Source organism: Lissotriton helveticus, chromosome 3_1 (genome assembly GCF_964261635.1).
Source record: "Lissotriton helveticus chromosome 3_1, aLisHel1.1, whole genome shotgun sequence".
Taxonomy (NCBI): domain Eukaryota; kingdom Metazoa; phylum Chordata; class Amphibia; order Caudata; family Salamandridae; genus Lissotriton; species Lissotriton helveticus.
Genome location: NC_136061.1, coordinates 1,780,098,480 through 1,780,122,030, shown reverse-complemented (window position 1 = coordinate 1,780,122,030; position 23,551 = coordinate 1,780,098,480). Strand labels below are relative to the sequence as shown.

General features: G+C 45.9%; 1 protein-coding gene across 2 annotated transcripts in view; it reads right to left on the bottom strand.

Moving 5' to 3' along the window:
• Positions 1-23,551, bottom strand: part of UBXN11 (UBX domain protein 11) — a 361,170-nt gene that overhangs the window by 260,483 nt on the left and 77,136 nt on the right. For both annotated transcript variants that reach the window (XM_078684010.1, XM_078684011.1), the window contains exon 5: positions 4,959-5,016. In XM_078684010.1, the coding sequence (XP_078540136.1) occupies positions 4,959-5,016 (58 nt within the window). The remainder of the gene's footprint in view (positions 1-4,958; positions 5,017-23,551) is intronic.

Here is a 23,551-nt window from a genome sequence, read left to right as displayed (position 1 = left end):
ATCAGTATTAATTGGGTATCTAACATCTCGCCTATGCATGAAGAATGGGTAACCTCAGTGGAAGAATAAAGAAAATGGACCGAGGAGGAGGCCTAGCAAGAGGGTAGGGTTTTGGGATATCTGGGAGAGGAAGTATGGTACAGATGTTACGGCACAAGGGACAGCATAATGCCCATGATTATGCAATATTGCAATAATCCACAAATTGGGAACTTGCACCAGTGGCCCCAGGAAGCAGTACCATTTTGTTGGATCCAATGGGAGAGGATGGAAGGGGTCTACCGGAGCAAAGGCTCCAGAAAACCAAACCAGACTCAAGACGGTACAGAGAGAAATAAGACCCCGGACACCTCCTTTATCCCTAATATTTGCACAAATGAGGACAACACAAAAAAAAGAAAAGAAAAAGCAATGCGAATCAGGTGGAGACCTTCCAGCATAGACTGCTAGATGATTTTAAAGTTAACTTCACAACTTCTGACCAAATATAAGCTTCATGATTTGATTGATTATTCTGTTCTTGCCAGATTCAAATCACTGTAGTAGTAATTTGTTTGGGCCTCAACAAAACGCACATTCTTTTATCTAGTTTGGAAGAACTGCTAGGAAATGTAATCATAATCACATACCAAGAAATTATGAAATGCTGTTGCACTGGAGACCAGCCCACACCTGAATGGAAGATAGATCAAGTTAAGCAGGGAATCTCTGAGAATACTTTTATTGGGATCTAAACAGGTAATGCAGGTCAGCGAGTCCAAACTAACTTAAGAGACACTAAACAAGAGGATTGTTTTAGCAAATCATCATCAAATACATTATCACACATAATGAATTATATTGGTGTGTTATGGAAGATCTATCAAGCACATTTACACTCTAGGGTTTCTTTGGGCTTTAGGAATGGAGATAAGATTGAGCTGAGAAACTACCTAAAAAGCAAGGTTTTTAAATTTGGTCTAAAAAAGAATATGTGATGTAGTGGTGTGCCGGTACTCGGATGTACAGGAAAAGCATTCTGCAGCTTTGGAGCTAGAACAGAGAAAGCTTAACTGCCTTCACAGGCTTTTGTCAGCTAAGGATGTTTACTGATTTTCTGGAAGAAGATCTAAGAGTTCTGGAAAGAATATAAGGTAGTAGGCACTGATGAACTAAATTTGGTACAGTGCCAAATTGCACTCAGTAAAAATGCAGAACACCTAAATAGTGATCCCTGCATGGATTCAAATCCAAAGGAGAGATCTTAAAAGAGAGAGTTACATGGCAATGCAAAGGTGCCAGGGAGACTAGGGCAGCCACTTGATTTTGAATTTATATAAAAGAGGGGATTTAAGTATCGAGTGACTGATTCTTCCAAACAGGTGTTAAGTGCCAATGACTATGGCTCTCTAAACGGTATTGTGTGGACAATGGTATCGGAGTAGGGAAAAATAAACAAATTATTGTGGAGGAATTTTTGATGAATAAACAATGAGCCCTATCGCAAGCTTGACGAGTGATAACCTGATCTCGAAGCAGATCCGCTGAGAAGCCAAAAGAGTTGGAATACAACTGCAAAAATGTGATACTCGTGGTAACCCATCACTGAAGGCGCACTCTCATTCTGCAGGTGTTGAACAGGAAAGGTTGCCAGACACAACTATAGCACTGAGTGTCTGTATGCATGTCAGGTTTAGTTCTATTCAACTCACAGAAATGTAAGTACTGATGCTTGCAACTAAGTCTCTGATTTTAAAAGAGAAGCTTGGTATTTCTCCACTTTATCTTTTGAATTTTAAGCCCTCTTATAATTTATTGAACTTTGGGCTTGACAATACTGAGATCGCGGTAGAAAAGAGGAGAACTAGGCAATGACATTGTGCTGTGGATAAGAACTGAGGAGGGTAGAGGAGAAGACAGGGTGGGCAGCCAACTGTGGGCAGTGTGTGGCTCTTGTAATATCTGTCATATTGTGAGCCAGCAGACAGACACTGTGACAGAGCAGAAGGAACTGGGAGCAGAAACACAGTGGGCCAGAACAGGGAGACTGAAAGCAGATTACAGACTCTGTGCCAGGGAAAGTAACACTGAGAACAGAAGGACTGTGTTCCAGAGGATGGGCCGCCATTGCAGGAGATTGTAGCCCAAAAGACAGGACACTGGGAGCAGACAAACTGCGTGTAAGGAGGACATATTGGTAGAGATTGTGGGTCAGAAGAGTTCAGGACTCTGGGAGCAAACAGACTGTGGGCTAGAGGATGGGAAACTAGGCACATGCATCAGATTGTAGGTCAGAGGAAGGAATACTAGGAGCAGAGAGCAGACTGTAGGCAAGAGGAGGGGACGCTGAGAGCAGATAGCTGGCTGTGGGCCAGAGAAGCAGACACTAAAACCAAGCAGCAAACTGGACACTAGAGGAGAGAGGACTGTGGGAGCCGGTAGCCAACTACTGGCCTGTCGAGAGGTCTGTGAGAAAAGTCAGACAGCCAACTGTGGGCTAGAGGAGGATGAACAGGAAGCTGACAGATTCGGTGCCTTAGGAGAGGACTGTAGGAGGGGACTGGTGGCCATGGGAGCCGACCCTCAGAGCAGACAGCAGACTGTGGCCCGGAAGAGGAAACAGGAGAGCAGACAGACTCTGTACCAGAGGAGAGGAAACTAAAAGCAGAAACCCTCTGGGCCAGATTAGGGACAGAGATGACATCATGCTGTGGACGAGGGGAGGAGACATCGTGAGTAGAAGAAGAGACACTGGAAAGCAGATAGTAGATCATGGGGCAGAGGAGGGATAATTAGAAGCAGACTGCAGACCAGATTTGGGGGACAGGGGTATAGGAGCAGTTAGCCAACTATTGGTGAGCTGGGGGGAGAGTCACTGACAATAGTCATACTATGGGCCAGAGTTCAGGACACTGGGGGCAAACGGCAATCTCTGAACCAGAAGAAGGGACACTGGGAGAACATAGTATACTGTGAGTTAGAGTAGAAGTTCCTGGGAGGAAAGTGCATACTGTGAGTCTGGGGAAAGGGACACTGTGAGCAGGCAGAAAACTGTGTACTAGGGGAGGAGCCATCATGAGTAGAGAGACTGTGGGCTCTAGAAGAAGAGACACTGGAAGCAGATAGATTGTGGAGTGGAGGAGGGAACAGTGGAGGCAGATAGCATACTGCAGCCCAGAGGGAAGGACTATGGGAACAGTTAGCTAACTAATGTTGGGGGGGGGTTAGTCCTTGACAATGGGCCAGATGTTCAGGACACTGGGAGGAAATAGCAGTCTTTGAGCCAGAGGAAGGGACACCGAGAGCACACAGCAAACTGTGGGCTAGAGGAGAGGACCCTAGGAGCAACGTGCATACTGTGGGCTAGAGAAGCAGATCCTGGGAGCAGACAGCAGACCAGAGAAGGAGACTGTGTGACCAGGGAGCAGACTGTCAGTTGCAGGAGGGAACTCTAGGAGCAGAAAGCCAACTATTGGCCTGATGGGAGGCCCCTGAGAGCCGTCAGACTATGGGTCAGAGGTTGGGGCACTGAGAGCACACAGTGGGCCAGAGGAGGGGCTACTAGGAGCAGACAGACTGGGCAAAAGGAGGGGATTTTTGAAAGAAATTGTGGACCTGAGGCATGAACCCAGGAAGCAGACAGGCGAGTGTGTGCCAGAGAAGGACACGCTGGTGGCAGATATTAGACAGTGGGCAAGAGGAGGGGGCACTAGGATCACATAGCATACTGTTGGGGAGTGGGAGGGACGGACTGGGGGCTACAGGAAGGGACTGAGGGGGGAGACCTGGCCAGAGGAGGGGATCCTGGGAGCAGGCAGCAGTCTGAGATCCAGAGAAGGGCACACTGAGGGCACCTGCTTACTGTGCCCTGGATGAGGAGACATTGGAAGCAGAGAACAGATTGTGAGTCAGAGGACGGGACACTGGGAGCAGACTGCAGGCCTAAAGGTGGGGACTGTAGGAGCAGTGAGGCAACTATTGGCCAGTGAAGTAGTCCTTGACAGCAGTCAGACTTCTGGCCACAGTTCGGGACACTGGGAACAAACAACAGTATGTGAGAGGATGTGACATTGAGAGCAAGCGGCATACTGTGGGCAAGAGAAGCAGAACTTTGGAGCAAATATCAGAATTTCGAGAGGGTGACACAGGGAGCAATCAGCAGGGAGTGGGTGAAATGAAGGACACTGCGTGCAGAGAGCAGACTATGCTCCAGAGAAGTGGACACTAGAAGCAGACAGCAAACTGTGGGCAAGGGAGGGAAACTTTAGAGCAGGAAGACAACAATAGGCCTGTTGAGGGGTCCCTAAGAGCAGTCGAAGGGTGGTCCACAAGTTGAAGCACTAGTAGCATATTGCAGACTGTAGGCAGCACACTGGGATACAGTTGGGAACACTGATAGCAAATTATTAGCCAGAGGAGGGGACACTGGAAGCTGGTGAACATTGGGCCAGAGAACGAGACAGTGGGAGGAGAAGGTAGGCCAAAGGAGGGAACTGTTGAAGGAGAATAGGGCCAGATGAAAGGGTCTTGGAAGGAGAGAGCAGACTGTGAGGCAGAGGAGGAGTCAGTGGGAGCAGACAGTTTGTGGGCCACATCTGAAGACTGTGAGTGTGGGAAGGGGCTAGGGCTGGAGCCTAGTGGAAGGAACCCTCAGAGCAGACAGACTCTGGGCCAGAGGAGGTGAAACTAGGAGCAGACACATCCTGAGCCAGAGGTGAGGAAACTGGAAGTAGACAATCCATTAGAGAATGAGAAGCGCTCCCAGAAATCTTTAGAACCACTGCTCTAGTGCTCACTGCCACCAAGATGAGCGCCACAGAACGTGTGCAATCTTCCCACCCACATCCACACAATGAACACTTAGTCACATACATGGTATCTGGCTCCTTGGAAGGGGTATTTTGGAGCGCCCTCTCTACACACACGCACATGGGGTCAGAAGAAGATCATGGGCACTCAGAAAATTTTGACATGCTTACCTTTTGCCTGTTTCCTGAGGATGTTGAGCTTCTCCTCTAGAGTTGCAATGGTCCGATCCTAAAATAAAAATATACAAGCAAAGGGTCTGTGGGTTAACAAAAACACACCCTATCTGCTCTAAGAACCTTCCAATGAAAGGGCCCAAATATTGCATCAAGGGCATACATGGAGCAGGTGGATTACTGTATGAGCTCTCGGAGCATAAGAGTAGTGCCTGGATTTGTGGTTTCAGGCGGGAAATGCACATGAAAGGGGTCTAAGTCACATATCTACAAAAACATTTCATCCATAATATTGACTATCACTATACTGTATATGGAAGCATAGATTACTGTTTTTATAATTGCACTTTATTGAGGTTTTAAAAAAAATAACATATAAATGTATAACAGCCATGTCCGGAGCGGAGGCAGTGCGTCAGCGAAAGCAAAATTACAGCTTAGTATCAAGGAATGATACCTGGGGAAAAGAAAAGGTGCCAGTACAGCGAACCAAAAGTAAGCCCACATTACCCACAATGGGGAGCTGTGCGAGAGACTGGCTGAGTATGCCTAAATTGTGCGGGGTGCATGGACAGCAGGCCCCAGTGAACTAGCAGGCATGGTGGGTTGGAGTGGGAAAAGAAGGTTGTTGTCCAATATCAGTGACATGTAGTGGCTTTATGTCGGACCTGAGAGCTAGACCCAGCAGTATGTTATCCCGTCCTGTAATTAACACAGGTTTACCCGTCCTGCATTTCAGGCATCTAGCCACAGCATCTTCTGCCTGAGCCCATTTCATAAGTTCATGGAAGGGGGGTGTACTGGACTTCCATTACTGCATAACTGGGCGTTTTGCAATTGCAAGTTTGATAAATTTACAGTACGCTTTGTCCACCTGAGATAGAGTAGTGCAGGCCTGACTTGGGAAAAACCCTTTCTAGACAATATATGGATTAAAAACTTCCCACTGGTATCATTATAAAAGTCACAGAACATAATAAAATGTAAAGTGTCTTGTGCAGAAAAATTATCACATTGGCACGGGTCTGCATCCTCAGGTTTACACCACCCCGGGAGGTCACCCAGTGAAAAGTGAATCAAATTAAAACGGAACCTGGTCAAGAGCCAGCGATGGAAAGGCTTAGTCACAATTTTCAGGTAGAATTCAATTAACAAGGTGATTTTAGTCAGAAGATGGGCCCTAGCTAAAGGTTTCTGTAGTTCCTGTTCTTCCCGTTCCATCATCAGTATATTCATAAAATTAAATTTGACCCACTTCACATCTTCCGTCCTGATCCTTTCCTGGTTTACAAATAATTCTGGACGCCCTAATCTAAATAGCATAAGCTTTACATAAGAAAACCACTTAATTTTGCTGGCTTTGTCCAGTTTGACACAATCCCGAAGGATCTGGTGGTTCAGGGTCAATTCCGGATTAAGCCAGGTCTTAAGCCAACACAATAGCGGTGCTGTACTCAAGATGTCCGTGACATAACCCTGCCCTAATTCCTGGTGAATGGCAAAAGATGGGGTTGATTGGGGTACAGACAAAAGGCTGCGCAGAAATATATTTTCCGCTGTCTGCAGCCCCGGCTGCTGTTTAAATCCCCATATGGATGAACCATAGGCCGCAATAGCCAAACATTTCGACCTATATATCTTCTACAGGCCTAGCCCCCAGGCTCTGGGCAAACTCTAGTAAAGCTGTTGTGGATCTAATGACTGCATTTTTTGGGTTTTATTTTGGAGCACCCATGAGCCTCTATTGTCAAATAATACCCCTAAATATGTAAAAGAGGTCACCCTGGTCACTTCCACCCCATTACAGTAAAAGGATTTGGCTTTCCTATTTCTTTTGCCAGTTGTCATAATGTGTGACTTCCCAGTGTTCACAACAAGGTCCAGAGACTGCATGTAGGCACCAAAGGCATTCATTCGCTTCTGAAGGCCTACCGCAGTACGAGCTAAAAGGACAGCGCCATCCGCGTATAGGAAACCGGGATTAGGCAGTCTCCTACCCGCGGAATATCCGGGATCACCTCCATTAGAGATTTATCCAGGGCATTAATGTAGAGTGTAAAAAGCAAAGCCGCCAATATACACCCTTGGCAAACACTCCTGTCTGATTTAAAAGACCTAGTACATTTACCATCCTGGGAAGTCCTAACTGATGCTAGAAGGTCCCGGTGAAGGTCCACCAGAAAATAAACTAAAGATGGCTCAATCCCCATTTCCAGCAAAATACTCCATAGCTTCGACCTGCTAACCAGGTGGAATGCGAAGGATAAGCCCATAAACGCTATCGCTGGGAACCTTCTTTAGCCGTAGTATATTTATTTATTAATAAGTATAAATTAAGACACTGGTCCGAGGTACTTCTACCTTGCCTAAATCCATACTGCAGGTTGGATAAAACCTTGTTTTTAGTAGCCCAATCTGTAACTTTAGCTAAGACCACCTTGACTAACATTTTTACCGCCGAATCAATCAGTGATATGGGTCTATAGCATCGCGGGTTCCCTCTCTGACCTTTTTTACAAACTGGGATAATAGTTGAATGGCCCCAGGTTACGGGAAAACCTTGCGACCCAGAGGCATTAAATACATTTGCTAATATTTTTGCCCAAAATTTAGGGTCACATTTATATAGATCGGCAGGAACACCGTAGGGACCTGGCGCTTTATTACTAGAGATCTCCTTTATAGCTCTCGCAATATCCTCCTCAACAAAAACAAATGGCACTACTTCCTGCCGAGATAATGAACTATGGGAGAAATGCGGTGACTCACTGGAGCCATATATTGATTCAAAATGGGACAGCCGCTGTGCCTCTGTAATGTTACTTTCCTGGGTATCATTGTCCAAACCCGAGAAAAAAGGGGTATTAACAATAGCCCAGAATCTGGAGCTGTCCTTTAAAACCTCTACGGATAAAAGAGAATTCCAGGCCTCTGTCTCAATCTCTTACTTCCGCATGTATACTGCTGTCTTGTACTGCTTCCGTAGGCTCGCTATCAGTACCCTGTCACTAACTCACACACCACTTGGCAGGAAGGTTGGCGGGTATTACGTTACTGTAAGAAAAAGGGTAATTAGCTAAGATGAGTAAGGTAAGAGCCCCCTTCAAGTAATAATCACTATCCTTGTCAGGGTGAACCACAAAAGTAATTGAATAAACCTGTGCTTAACGCTTTGGTAGGTTTAACTTAGAAGCATATTGTGAAGTATGTATGTAGCACTCAACAGTAATAAATCGAACACACAACACAATAACAGAACAATCCTTAACCAATTTCGAAAAATAGAGACTATTTTAATAAATAAAATGACATCAAAACAACAAAAGTCCAATCAGTGAAACCGGGGTTATACGTTTTGAAAGGTTTAGGTAAAAATAGCACTAAAGGGCGCAAAGTGCCAACTACGGGTATCTGGCATGTCGAAGTGGGGCAAAGTCAACATTTCAGGCCGATGGCGACGGAGTGCCATTTGGGTAAGGGACCAGGTGTGGCCTGTTGCAAGTTGTACCTTTTTCCTTAGTGCCGGGTTGCAAGATGCTGCGATGCGATGCTCTGCGTAGGGTTTATCGAACCACCGATCAGTATATGCACAGTGCTGCGATCGGTTGTTCTGCCGGTGAAGCTGCAATCAAGAGTAGCGAGGTGCTGTGATGCAAGGTCCTGCATAGTCATGCACTGATCTGTGTCGGGTCCAGTGAAGATGTGATCAGGAGCTGTGAGGTGCTGCGATGCAAGGCCCTGCATTGTTCTGTGCTGTGCTGCATCAGACCTGGTGAAACCTTCAGTTGAGCAGGGAGGAGTGCACTCAGATTCCAGTCAAGGGTCTAGGACATTGAGGACAACGGAATGGAGGACAGGACGCACTCCCATACAGACCAGTAGTGGGGACCAAGTCATGTCCAGTTGGGGCTGGTCAGCTGGAAAGCAGGTAGCTTGTTGTATCCCTGCAGCTCAAACAGGAGGTCGGACAACTGACCCATGGAGTCAGCTCTGGGGACGTGGTTTCAAGGCAAGTAGGTCCAATCCTTCTTGTGCAGACAGCAGGGCAGTCATTTTGAATCTTCGTAGGTCTAGGAGTTTTCTGATGAGAGGTTATGTTGTTGACACTTTTATGTCCAGTGCTGCCTGTCTAAACCTAGGCTGGTTTGGTCGGTTCTTCCCTTTTCCCTGGGTTAAGCTCCAGCCTGGCTAGTGAAACAAAGGGCAGGCAGACCAAAGTGTGAGCTTCACCTGACAGTGACATGGTAGGCGAATTCAGCAGTCATAAAGGGCTAGGTACGGGCACCAGGTTACTCTTTTAAGTGTAATTAGGGAATAGTCCCAACTGCTCCCTAGCCAACCAGTCAGGAAGATCCTCTCCACACCCAGGCCCTTTTGTCCATAGTCTAGGAGAATGCACAGTACAACACAGGATGGCCATTTACAGTCAGGTGACAGCTTCCTAAAAGGCTGCTGCGGCAACAAATAATGGATGAATCAAACATTCACTCCCAGTCAAGTGATCTGGGTTACATCGATCGTTCTTTTGCTCACTATGCCACCCCAGTTTGGACCCAGCCATATGCAAATCAGTTTAGACCCTGTTCCTCCTGGGAACAGACCAGCTAGAACTGTCAAGCCAGGTTCTCCCTGGCCTGGAAACTAGCATACTAGGACCGGTTTCAGGGTAACACCCCTTATCAGCCAGGCTAGCTTGAATCCAGTCGCACAGCAAAAGAGGGACCCATGTCTGGGCATACCCATCCCACTTAGGGTGGAAAGTGCTGCAGCAACAAATGATGGACGGAATGCTGAATGAATCAAAAATTCAGCCCCAGTCAAGAGGTCTGGGTTAAATCCATTGTCGTTCTTTTGCTCACTACACCACCCCAGAGTCTATGAGGCTGACATCAACCTTATTTGGAGAATTATACAATTGTGTATAGTATGCTGTGAATACCACATTGACAACTGCCTGTTTATGTACACAGTGTCCATCAAGGTGGCAGGTAGCCAAGCTTGTGGATATGCAGTGCGCTGCTTTCAGTAAACTTGCTAATTAGCAGCCTGCCGTGTCCTGTTCCAAAATCCGGTGTGCAATGCATTCCTTATAGCCATTCTTAGCCAATTTAGCACTCAGATCGATAAGTTGTAGTCTTGCTTGTACAAGGTTGCACCTCACGGTGTCTGTGTCCTCTGCCTGTAACTCCCCCCACGCCTCCAATGAGCATGGGCTCACAAATGGTTTTCCCCATGAAGTAATTGAGTGTGTGCAGATGTGCGATTTGGCCTGAATTGGAGGAATAGAGAACTAGTAGGTGTTTCAGAGTGCTGTCCAAAAGACCTGTTCCAAAGACAAATCTGCCCTCAGGGTCAACCCGTAGCGTCTTTAATTGGAAGAGAACTGCAGGTGAACCCAGATTAGGATACCCCAAACTGGGCAGTGAACATGGTGTGGAATACTTAGCCTTTCAAACTGATCTGCAACTTCTGTCCTTAAAAGTTTGTGAGGTGCGTTTTTGGAGTATGGCTATGTGTATGTTGTGTCAAATAGAGGTGAATGTTGGGGAGAGAATGTGGCCTTACGGCTAGAGCGGTCAACTTCGCCGCTGAGGAACCGAGTTCGAGTCTTGGCAGGGATGCTTAACATCCCATGATTCTGGGCAAATCACGTAATCTCCCCGTGCCTACCAAAAAATGAATGTGTCCATCTGTAACGCAACTGGTGCTCATGTAAAGCACTTTGATACTTCCGGGTAGAGTTCGCGCTATATAAAAATCCCAAAAAATAAAAAAAGATGTCGCTTAACCACCTGGCCTAATCTATCCCCCATTGTTCCATGTGACTACGGTATGTGTGCTGAAGAGGGCCATTTAACAAGGGAAAATACTGCAGGTTTCCTATTGCAGTGTGTGCGCTCCACCTGTTAGAGAGCAACAAACAAGGACAACTTACTCAGCTTCAACTGCTGTCCTGGGTGTAGGTTATAAACGGACCTCCACTCAAACATAAGGAAGCTTTCTGAATGTAGGCTGATAGGAAGGAAAGAGAACACAAGAAAACAAAAGATCAATGAGCAAGAAGATACAGAAGAAAGGAGCAGGGGGAGGATGAGAACCATGGAAAAGAAACCTTTGACTAATGCTGGAAACATGGAACCAAGGGGGAAGTCACTGCTCAGTGACACCATAGAGTTAACGAGGCCCCTACTGTAGGAACAAATCCAAGTTCATCTCCTGTGAGAATCAACCGAATGGCCCACTGTGAAATAAGAGGTGAGTTCTGCCAGGCTGGAGAGGGGGTATATTACGGAAGATGGGGTGGACAGGGGTACCACGAGGTAATGTAGAGTACAGTTTGGGTGCGTGGCCACCCACACTATGCCAGCACTGCGGAAGGGGGTCTGGGAAGAAACTGCTGGCGAGCCAGGAAAACAGACACTCCAGCCACAGCACCCAATGTCAATAGAAAGAAATTTACTCTTTCACTGGCTCAAAAAGAAGCTCCCACATTTCCCCAGACTTAAAATTCCTGAATTGGCTCCCGTTGACAGCAAGAATTTATCTTAAAATTGCGTGCATGACAAATAAGGCCTTACATTACAATGCACCCAGCTACCTCGCACAGAAATTGACAATCTCTGGTGGATCAAGGTCCTCATGGAGTGCAGACAACCTATTACTGAAACCTCAAAGATTCAACAAAAAGAAGACATATAAACGAACCTTCTCGGGAATGGCGCCAAGGATTTGGAATACTCTTCCACCAGAAAACAGATTAAATGCCTCTACCGTCTCTTTCAAAAAGGAAGTTAAAGCGATTCTCATGGCAAAATTCACCTGATTACTGACTAAGTAACATTGAAGATGCATTAGTACCCTTTCTAGTACTCCACTCTTATGTCTAAGACCCAACTCAACATCTTGTCTCATTCTTCTGACCCAATTTGTATCAACCTGATGTTCATGTTATGTACTCCACGTTTATCATCCATCATGTTTTGCAACACTTCTCCCTCATTTATTGTTATGTATACCCTGCGTTGTTTATTGGAAAGCACTCTGATATCCGCAAGGATCTTGTCCGCACTATATAAAACCTTCTAAATAAATAAATAAATACCTTGTCCGTACAATTTCACACCAACGACCGGCACATAGTCCTAAATCAGTTTGAACAGTGGTCTTCAAAATTGTTAAGGGAAAGCCCCGCACCCTCCAGCACATTTTTTATATGGGTTGCTTCAATTCTTATTCTCCATTACTCCAGCTTCTTCTTGAATGCACATATTTGTACTCATTGTAAAAGAAGTGATTTCAGGTCCTTGCAAAGACAGATTCAGATAATTTAATTTCTCAAACATGTCAGAAAGTTGTGCAAAAATTACAATCCACCGGGATCACATAGTTTTCTGCTTTGCATAGGTCCAAATCCAAAAGAAATTGGCGAACATCATTTGGAAATTCAAAAATGCGATTCAGTACTTTCCTCTGGGATGACCACCAGACTTCTGTGTAAAGCAGCAAGCCATCATTTTCAGCTTTCAATTCTGCACATAAAATTGCAAACAAGTGTTCTCTTGCGGGGTGGATCTTAATGACGTTAACTATCTTTACACCAGAATTCAGCACATCCTCAAGTTCACTACAAGGGTTTCACTGTGTATCATACAGTGGGTCCACAAAATATATGGAGTCACTTTCAACACTTTAGGTTTTAGGACAGCCTTAGCACCACACATGGAAGAAGCACCATCTGCGCAGATCCCAACACAGTTTCCCCACTTTAAGCCGTGTTGCTCGCCCCTTGATTGGCTTGCAGAATAAATAAATCTTCCAGTATTGTGGTTTCATAACAATATCAGACATAACCAATTAAATGGGCTTCCTTGACAAGTCAGTCGCTTCATTCAACTGCAAACCAAACCAACTCTATTTCAACCGGGCTGTGAGTTTTCCCTGAATATTTTCTGACATGTCAGAGATGCGACAGAAAACTGTTGTGTCTAAGATGGGTATCTAGTTTAACTTTCTAGTAGTGACCACAATGAAAAATTGAAAGCATCCCCCGGCGCACTTCTCATTTGATCTCCTGGTCAGCCCAGGATTCCTTCTATTTAATAATGCAGTCCAATCAATGATCTCTATTCATCCACAGATTTCATTTTATTCACATTTTATTTATAGCCCGATATATGCCAATATTTATTTGAAATTGTTTGAAGAACACAATGTGCTGAGCGACCCAGTCTGGACAACGAACTTAAAAATGTTTGTTCGTTACATTGACGATATTTTCATTGTATGGAAAGACACTACAGAATCACTGGAAAAAGCTCTATTGGAACTCAACACAAAAGATGAGAGAATACAGCTTACATGGGAGATCTCTAATACTTCCATCACTTTTTTAGATGTACGCATTAATTTAGGCCCGAATGGGATAGAAACAGAAATGTATCGGAAAGAAACTGACAGAAACAACACCTTGCTCTTTCAGAGCTTTCACCAAGAGCCCTTAAAACGACATCTGCCGGTGTCACAGATGAAGCGAGTCAAAAGAATTACATCTAATGCGGAGAAAGCAGAACTGAAAATCAGAGAAATGGGCAACAGGTTTCGTAATAGAGGTTACCCAGAGATGTTGATCAAACAGTCTGAACATAAAGTGAATAACATGCGGAGAACTGATCTACTAAAGACATGCATTAAAGACAACCAAAACAGGATGACCATTGTGTCAAAGTATTCAACTGTGAGCCATAGGTTTAAGAAAGTAATACGCAACCATTGGAAGATCCTTAAGGCTGAACCAGATTTCAACAAAGTATTTGAACATCAACCTGTTTTTGCCTTCACAAGGGGCAAGAACCTTGGCGAATTACTGAAGACCAGAACAGACCTAAGCAACATTTCCCGAGGAACAAGACCCTATTTACAATGTGGTAATTGTAACAACATAATAAGAGGAAACTGCATAACACATCCCATGAAAGGACATAAAATCAAACTTCGAGTGAACGCTACCTGCGACACATCTAATGTTGTATACATGTTGAAATGCCCGTGTGGCAAGGTATACGTTGGAAAAACTACACGAAAAATTAAAGTAAGACTAAACTAACATAAATCTAACATCAGAACAGGTAATGTCAAATCAGCTATAGCAATGCATTTCGCAGAGGCACATCATAACATCTCCCAATTGCAATTTCTGATTTTGGAAGTTATCGAGAAGAAAGAAGGCCGCGACAACAACTGTTTCCTACTCCAAAGAGAAAACAATTGGATGTATACATTAAATTCCCAGAAACCGTTTGGCCTAAATGATCGCACGGAATTCACGTGCTACCTGTAATGAACTACACTATGTGAGCCTTGGAACTGTGACATAGGACTACAGGTCCCTCCCCAATGATCCACGCAAGTATTAATGGACAACATCCAGCAGTATAATTTTGTCATTGCCTTTAAACACGTGTAAATATTGATCATTGCATTTAAGGATGTATTTTTTCTTTTCTTTATTCATTTTTCTTTTTGTGATCATTCTATATTGAGTGTTAGTAATACAGCAAAAAGAGCTTGCACGCCGTAGTCACATGCGATTGGTTGACTTCCGATCATGTGATCGGGAGCCAAACCAATCCGATAGCGCATAACAAAAAGAGGCTTACTGTGAAATGTTTAAACAATCATGAATGGCGGCCGCTAAGCGTCCGCCTCAATACGCTGTAAACACTACGGATGAAGGATCGAAGGAGACGCTTCGCGTCTAGATTAGTAAGTGATGTATAGAACAAACTTCGGAGCCGCGTTTGAATTTGAAGGTGGCAGATAACATTAAGTTTACACATGATTTTTGGGTGTTTTTACAGTTGAATTACATGGAAAGCGTATCGAGTCATGATTTAAAACAGTTAACATCTTCATAATGTGAGTGCCTGAGGGCTGTTTATTCAAGCTCGTTTTATTGCACAAAAGTCACTGGGATTTTCACAGGTTTGCACAGTAGCATGTTTGCACCGATTGTCGCATTATGTATGTATTTTTTGTGTTAAATAATGACCATCATATTGATTACACCGTGTTTGAACCTTGTTTCAGTCAACGGTCCCCGATGAAGTGCATGATGGCCCAAAATGCATTGGACTGAGAGCAAGTTAATTGAATTGAAATGAAGAACATATTAATGTTGATAATAACAGATGAAACAATATTTCATGGATCTATGAATAAAATGAAATCTGTGGATGAATAGAGATCATTGATTGGACTGCATTATTAAATAGAAGGAATCCTGGGCTGACCAGGAGATCAAATGAGAAGTGCGCCGGGGGATGCTTTCAATTTTTCATTGTGGGCACTACTAGAGATTTACAGTTTAGGACGCCGTTGACAAGAGACGCCGACCTGGCAGTCACTCTCGAACTTTAAAAGAACTTTAAAAGAACTCAGTAAGATTGTCTAATTTTGATTATGCTGTATCTCTTCTTGTTCATTTATCTAGTTTAACTTCTCTACTGCTTTTTCGCCAAGCATTGTCTTAGCCACATCAAGAATTGCTGGCAGAATCACCTTTTCGTCATCTGTAAAAGGTTGTTTTTGGCTATGTCATATGCCACTTGGTATAAAGCTTTCAAGGTATGTTTTGAGTCCAATTGAAGCCTTAGGTTGGTTGGTTTCAAAGTGTCGCTAGTTAAGGACACACCACAAATCACACACTGTGGCCTAATTTCTCCAGTAACAGTGATACAGGTGAAACCAAAGTCCAAGTAGGAGGCATCATACTTCCTTATTTTTGCAGCATTTCTCTCCCCATCTGTTTCAGACTTTCATTTTAGACCCCTTCCTCTTTTGGTAGCAGGAAATGAACCATGTCAAAAGCTTGCTTGACATAAGATACAAAAGTGCGAACCTGCATGTTAATAAATAGCAAGCATTTGCTGTTTTCAAACACATAGCTGCAGTTTTACAAGTGCATGAGGTAGAATAGGTTTGAAACTTTGCAATTTAATAAAAGTCTTCTAAAAGATATCTTATTATGATATATAAAATATGGCTAAAAGAATTGTTCCACGGTACGTGGATAAACAGTTATTTCAGCTGATCCAAGCTTTACGTGGGTGCACCAACACTGCTGCAGTATGTCCATACAGATACCACTGATGAGGCTGCACAGTTCATTTTTTTTTAAAGGTTAGAGAGGATAGACATAAATAAGCATTGTCCCTCATACAGCACAAAAAAAATACACAAATGCATACCTGATTTTTGCAATGCCTTAGGTAAATAACATTTCACTCCCTACAACTCGAATAGAAATGCTCTGTCTAGAGTTCAAGTGTTTTTTCCCTTGCAATGAAGAGAAAAAGTTTAAGAAATGTTACTTGAATGTTCTCAATATGTCTCATGTGAGACATCATGAAAGCACCCCTTCCCCAAAATCACTATCATAGTGAGGGGCAAGGGAGTGAATGAAATGCCTAGAAATTACCTGCTGTCTGGTCCAACAGGCCAATAAAATATCTCATGATCTGTAAGTTAGGAGTTTGAATTCCTGAGTGCCGATAAGATATGCAGTGATCTGTAAGTTAAGTCTTTGAAATCTGGCAACTGAAAGCACCAAAGTGATTTCAGACAGGATTCTGAAGCTCTGGCTGTCTAGAAAACAGAAACATATAGATGACTGTCATACACTTCGCTGGTAGGCCTGAGGAGTTTCAAAAATGTATTTGTGCTACATTGCTGGAGTTTAATTTACACCACAAGGTGAGTGCTACAGTCAAAAAGGTAAATGGCGTGCGCTCTGGCCTCAGCGCTTTAAAGGACTTTCTGTGAAGTAAAAGTTAAAACGCATGCCAGGATTCTAGCAATAGGAGGAATGCAGGGCTTTCAGAATTAACTCTCCAAGCATCATAATACCAATGGACTCCGGATGCCAAGAGCTCACAGGAGAGGGTGATGTGTGCTTTGACTGCTGAATACCAAGTGGGCTGTGGCGGGTTTAAGGGAAGCCCTGAACATCAGGTCCAAGAGTTCTCAGGTAGAAGCAGCACAATGGGCAGTGTTTTACTCCCCTTCAGCCGCTCCCCATCTCAAATGAGGATGCAAAAAAAAAAAAAAAAAACCCAGGTATGGCCAGTATTTCGGTGCCTCTGTGAACTCTGTGTTATGCTTCCGGACATATCGCACACACACAAATAAACCTAGACATACACCAAAACAAGCCAAGCCTGCATATTAGCAGTATCTAGTAATTGATTCACAAGAATTCTGAAGTGAATATTTAGAAATAAAATGTTTCAATTCTGAAAATTTGAGAATGAATGAAACATTACTACGGTCTAGTCGCCTTCTGAGTGTCATAGTCACCTCCTGTTCTTCCCTCCACACCACTTTCCTCTGCAGTGTCTCAACCTAACCTGTTGGACACTTTTGCATCTCTCCGCTCACCACTCAGACCACCACAGCCATCATGTCTTCCATCCACTCCTGGGCAACCCCCGACCCCTTCCTCCACCTTCAACCTTGGATCCAACTCTATCAGCACAGAACTCACCACCAACATTAACACCCCCATCTTCTCAGCAGCCTTTCTGTACAGATGAAAACACGCAGAGGTCAGACCTCTCCTAATGAAACCCTACGCTGACACCAGCAATCTCAAAATTATCAACCAATCTCCCTGCTTCCCTTCCCGGACAAAGTATTTGAGAAAGCCATAAACCAACAGCTTATCGAATACCTGGAGCATAACCACCTACTTGACGCCTTACAATCAGGATTCCATACCAACTGCAGCACTGAGACTGCCCTGATCACTATCACGACGATATCAGAACTCTCCTCAACCGCGGAGAAACTCTGGCCCTGATCCTCCTCGACCTCTTTGCTGCATTCAACACTGTCTTCCACCACACCCTCATCGATAGACTCTAAAACATTGGCATACAGCAAAATGACCGCAGGTGGATTGCTTTATTCTTACATGACTCAAACAGAGCATCTGGCTGCGTCCCTTTACCTCTGTACCCAAGGACATCATATGCACATACCCCAAGGATCATTCTTCAGGCCCACCCTGTTCAAAATCTAAATGACCCCCCTGGCAAATGTCATCAGATCCCATGGCCTCAACATAATCTCCCACGCAGATGACACTCAACTAATCCTCTCACTCACCGAGGACCCATCTAATGCCTTCTGCAATACCCTGACCAACTTGATGAGAGATGACTGCCTCAAACTCAACTCCAACAAGACAGAAGTACTGATTTTCTGGAAGAACCATTCCGTTTGGGACCACAGCTGATGGCCAGCAGAACTCGGACCCACACCCACACCAACAGACCATGCACATAAACTAAGCATCATCCTCAACAGCAAACTGATCATGAAATGACAAATCAACACAGTTCCCTCCTCCTGCTTCCACACCCTTTGCATGCTCCAAATAATCTTCAGATGGATCCCATTGAACATCAGCAAGACCGTCACTCAGGCCCTCGTCACAGTCACCTCGACTGCGACAATGCTGGCATTTCCACCTGGCTCCACAGAAGACTCTATACCATACATAATGTTGCTGCCAGACTCATACTGGAGCTCCTCAAATTGACCCACATCATCCCCCCACCGCAGAAACCTCCACTGCCTCCCAATACAGAAGAGATGCCATTTCAAGATCCTCATGCACGCCTGCAAAGCTCTAAACGATCAAGGAACATTCAACATCAACCATTGACTGAACTTCCACCCACCAGCAAGAAGCCTGCGCTCCTCCTCACTTGCCTGCATGCGCTCCCACCACCACATCCGCTGCAGCCACAGCCGGGGCTGCTCCTTCCCCTACCTGGCAACCAAGACCCTCTCTGGCGGACTTCTGGAACAAACTCAAGATCTGTCTCTTCAAATGAGATGTGGCACCCTCAGCACCCAGAAACCCCTAAGGGTAATAGTGCTATACAAATGCTAATTGGTTGATTGATTTGCCATCTGCACACCTCCACCCTCATCATTTTTCACTTCAGCACCCTATTTTCAATCTCCCCTGCATGCATTTCCTTGCTGCTCCTTCACTTCACACACAACCACTCTCCTGTAAGCACTGAGTTTTCTCTAACTTTCACCTTGTTATTACTGTCAATATTTTAACAGCTGTGTATCGTCTTAATTCATTTTCATATAGAATCCCAATTACATTTGGCACACATGACTACTGCCATGTGTGGTGGCAAGCCTTGACCTCTGGTCCAGGCCAGCACTCTCCCCGGCAGCTCCGCCTTTACAGCCACTCCGCTCCTGACTCAGACTCCTTCATGAGCCAGGTTCGCGCCGGCAGCCAGTCCCTGCGCCTCAGGTCTCTCCTCATTTGCCTGCGGCTCACTCCAGTTCCTCATTGTTGCTTGGTCTGATAGTGCCTGCGTATTACTATGTGTCTCCCCTTTGATTGTGCCATCATATTAGTCTTGTAGTCCTTTACTGATTATGTTAGTATTATTTTGTTGGTTCCCTGTTGTATTTTGGACCCTTTTTACCACCGCTGCCGCTGCTGCCCCTGCGGCCCTGCCCCCGACAGAGCCCGGCTCCCGCCTCCCTACCCTGGTTCCGCCCCCTCCCCTACTTAATAGCAAGCCCATCTGCACGGGTCCGCGACCCGACCGCCGCCAGCGCCAGGAACCCTGGTTCTCCTGGGTCCCACCGCTACAATTCCACCACCCTCCAAGCACTCAATCCCACCACCCACGGACAGTTCTCGTGCAGACCCTGCCGCAGATCCTTCACCATTGACAAACCCCCCACTACTGCCGAAGGCCCTCCTGAGGCACGCACCGCATATACCCTGACATGCATTCTCCTCAACGTACGCTCCCTGCACCAACATGCCTTAGAGATCTGGGACCTGATTGACTCCCTCTCGCCAGACATCGCCTTCCTCACGGAAACCTGGACCAACGCCACCTCAGGCCCGACAGGGCCACTGATATCCCAGACGGCTACAAGATCCAGAGAAAGGACCGCCTCCTTCCGCCCAGGAGGAGGACTCGCCATCGCACACAAGACCCCCCTCCGACTCTCCAAATCCAGCAGGATTGACCCTCACTCCAACACAGAACGCCTCCACTTCGAGATCCAGACCAGCCCCAGGACCATGCTACAAGGCAACCTCCTCGACAGACCGCCGGGACCCCTAACCAAGTCCGCATCTAAGATTGCCGAGCTCGCCGTTCCCCATGCCATCACCTCCACGGACTACATTCTACTCGGAGACCTGAACTTCCACCTCGACAACTGCAACAATCCCGCCTCCACCACCCCCCTCGACAACTTCGCCAACCTAGGACTAAAGCAGCTTGTCAACACGCACACTCACAGAGCTGGACACACCCTCTACCCCATCTTCGCGGGATGTACAAACGTCTGTTTCAGCCACACCACCCAGCCCCTCTGGACAGACCACCACTGCGTCCATTTTACCTTCAACACCACAACCGCAACCAAGCCTGCCCCGCGCGCCCAACGAAGGAACTGAAGCAAGGTTACAGAGGACCACCTCAACACCACCCTCCTCCAAGACCGCCCCAGCGCTACAAACGACACCAACTCCGCAGCCACAGAACTTCACCGCTGAATCTCCCGCTGCGCCGAAAAGCTTGCACCCTTCCGCCACCCCGCTAAACAACGCCCTCTAAAGGCCACCTGGTTTAACATGGAACTCCAAGAGGCCAGACGTTCCTGCAGACGCCTAAAGAAAATCTGCCAAAACCAGAAAATCTCTGAAGCACAGAACAAGCACAGGAACGCCCTAAAGGAATTCCACCAACGAATAAGAGACACCAAACAGACCTTCATAAGAGACAAAGTCCATATCAAAGCGACCAATGCCAAGGAAATGTTCAACGTCATACAGCAGTTCGCAAAAACCCCCAGCGAAGCCTCAGAAGTCACACAACTCTGCTACAAGCTCAGCGCCTACTTCCATCTGAAGATCAAGGTCCTCTACGACAACTTCAGTGACCAGACACCTGACACCACCCCCTTTCCCCCAACTCCATCGATAAGCCAACCATCAGGACCTGGAACGCCGCTACCATCGAACACATCACCACAACCATGAAGAAAACCTACTCAGGTGTCCCCCCGGACCTCTGCCCACCACACATTTTCCACAGGGCTGCCGCTGCGATCACATCCGAAATAGGACGAATGTCATCTCCTCCTTCTTGTCCGGCATCCTCCCAGACGACTGGAAATGGGAGGAGTTTAAACTCCTCCTCAAGAAACCAACAGCCGAACTTACAGATCTGAAAAACTACCGACCCATATCTCTGTTATGTTTTGTTCTAGGGTATTTGTTAAGCACACGGCTACTCTGAGGAGTTCCCGGCGCTCTCTTGACCCAAGAACAGAGCAAATGAAAGACCTGACAGCCATAATCAGCTAGACTACTCTACTGTTGGCAAAGCAAAGGTTTTTAAGCTTCTCCTAATGCTGAGGAGGTCACATTCTTTTCTAAGGGAAAGTGGGAGACTGTTCCATAATTTTGCAGCTATTACCTGAAAGGAGCGTCCTCCTTTGCGAGAACGACAAAACTTAGGCACAGTTGTCAATTGCTGGGTTGATGACCGCAAAGTTCTGGACGGTTTGTAGGGCAGAATTTTATTCATGATGTACGGGCCCGATGTTATTTAGGGCCTTAAAAGTCAGCAGCAGGTATTTAAAACTGACCCTTTTTTCACTGGTAACCAGAGCAGAGATCTAAGGTGGGGAGACATGTGTGACCTGGGTCCGACCATGAGCACGGCCCTGGCACCCGCATTTTGAACTACCTGAAGGCAGTTCAATAAATAGTCCGGAAGGCCCAGATACAACATATTTATGTAGTCCAGCCTTGACATGATCATTGCTTGGATCACAGTTTTCCTATGAGGGATAGGAAGCAGGGGGAGGAAATTCCTCATCATTTTTAAAAGCCTGAAACAGGTGCCAGCAACCTATTGGACATGGGATTTAATGGTCATGTCAGCATCCAATTTCATTCCTAGATTTTTTGCGATGGAGATTGAACAATCGGGGGATACATTTGTTTGCCACCATTGACGCCATTCGTTGCCTGGAGTGTGTAAAACAAAAATTATTTCCGACTTGTCAGAGTTGCAGAGTAATTGATTTTGCCTGAACCAGTCAAACACCTTGGTTAGGCAAACATTGACTTAATTACCGTTAAGCACTTTATCCTTCTCATAGGTAAACAACAACTGTGTGTCATTTGCATACTTTTTGCCCCGTATTGTTCGACTAAAGGAGCAAGGGGGGCCATGTATATATTAAACAGGGTAATGTTTAAAACGGAACCCTGTGGAACCCCTAAATTCAGTGGAGGGATGAGGGCTGAGAAAGGAGGAGCTCAGACTGTTTGCTGGCAATTATCCAGAAAGGAAGAAAAACATTTGAGCACAGAGCCCCCAATGCCGCTCTCCCTCAGTCTATGAAGGAGGCGATCACGTGCCACGGTGTCGAAGGCTGCCGAAAAATCTAATAATATCAGCACAGCCTTTCCTCCTCTATCAAGTGTGATTTTGATTGTCTCTGAGATTTCCAATAGAGCTGTTTCTTTACTGAAGTTTGCTCTAAATCCTGACTGGCTTGAGTGGCTGGCTGACTTCAATAAAATCTATGATGATGGCATTCACATATTTCTCTCCTTCTCTCCTCCCCATTGGCGGCCAAAGTCACAAAGAGAATCGCAACCACAGCACTGAGACCACCCTCCTTCTACTACCGACGACATCAGCATGCTACTCTACCAGGGATACACTGCGACCCTCGTCCTTCTAGATCTCTCCGCAGCCTTCGACACCGTCTCACATCGCACCCTCGCAACCAGACTTTACAAAGCAGGGATACAAGGAGCCGCCCTCGAATGGGTCCAATCCTTTCTCTCCGGTAGAACCCAGAGGATCAGACTCCCTCCCTTCCTTTCCAAACCCACGATACATACTGCAGAGTACTCAAAAGATCCTCGCTAAGCCCCACGCTCTTGAACATCTATATGGCCCCCCTCGTTGCCATTGTCAGACAGCATGGACTCAACATCGTATCCTACGCCAACGACACCCAGCTTATCCTCTCACTCACGAAGAATCCCGAAGACACCAGAGACTGCTTCCAGGAGGGAATGAAGAACATAGCAGCCTGGATGAAAGACAGCTGTTTGAAACTCAACTCAGAGAAGACCGAGGTCCTCATCCTTGGACTCTGCACCTCCGTCTGGGACAACACCTGGTGGCCTACTGCCATCGGGAAACCACCCTTCCCTACAGACCACGTACGAAACCTTGGCATCATCCTCGACTCCTCCCTCACCATGAACCGCCAGATCAACGCCTTCATTCCACTAGCTTCAACTGCTGGCGCATCCTCCGCAAGACCTTCAAATGGATCCCCTCTGACTGCAGAAGGATGGTCACCCACGCACTCATAACCAGAAGACTGGACAACGCAACGCCCTATACGCTGGAATCAACAGGACTCTCCTACACACTGCTCCAGACCATCCAGAACACCGCAGCCAGACTCATCCTCAAGACACTGCGTCACAAACACAT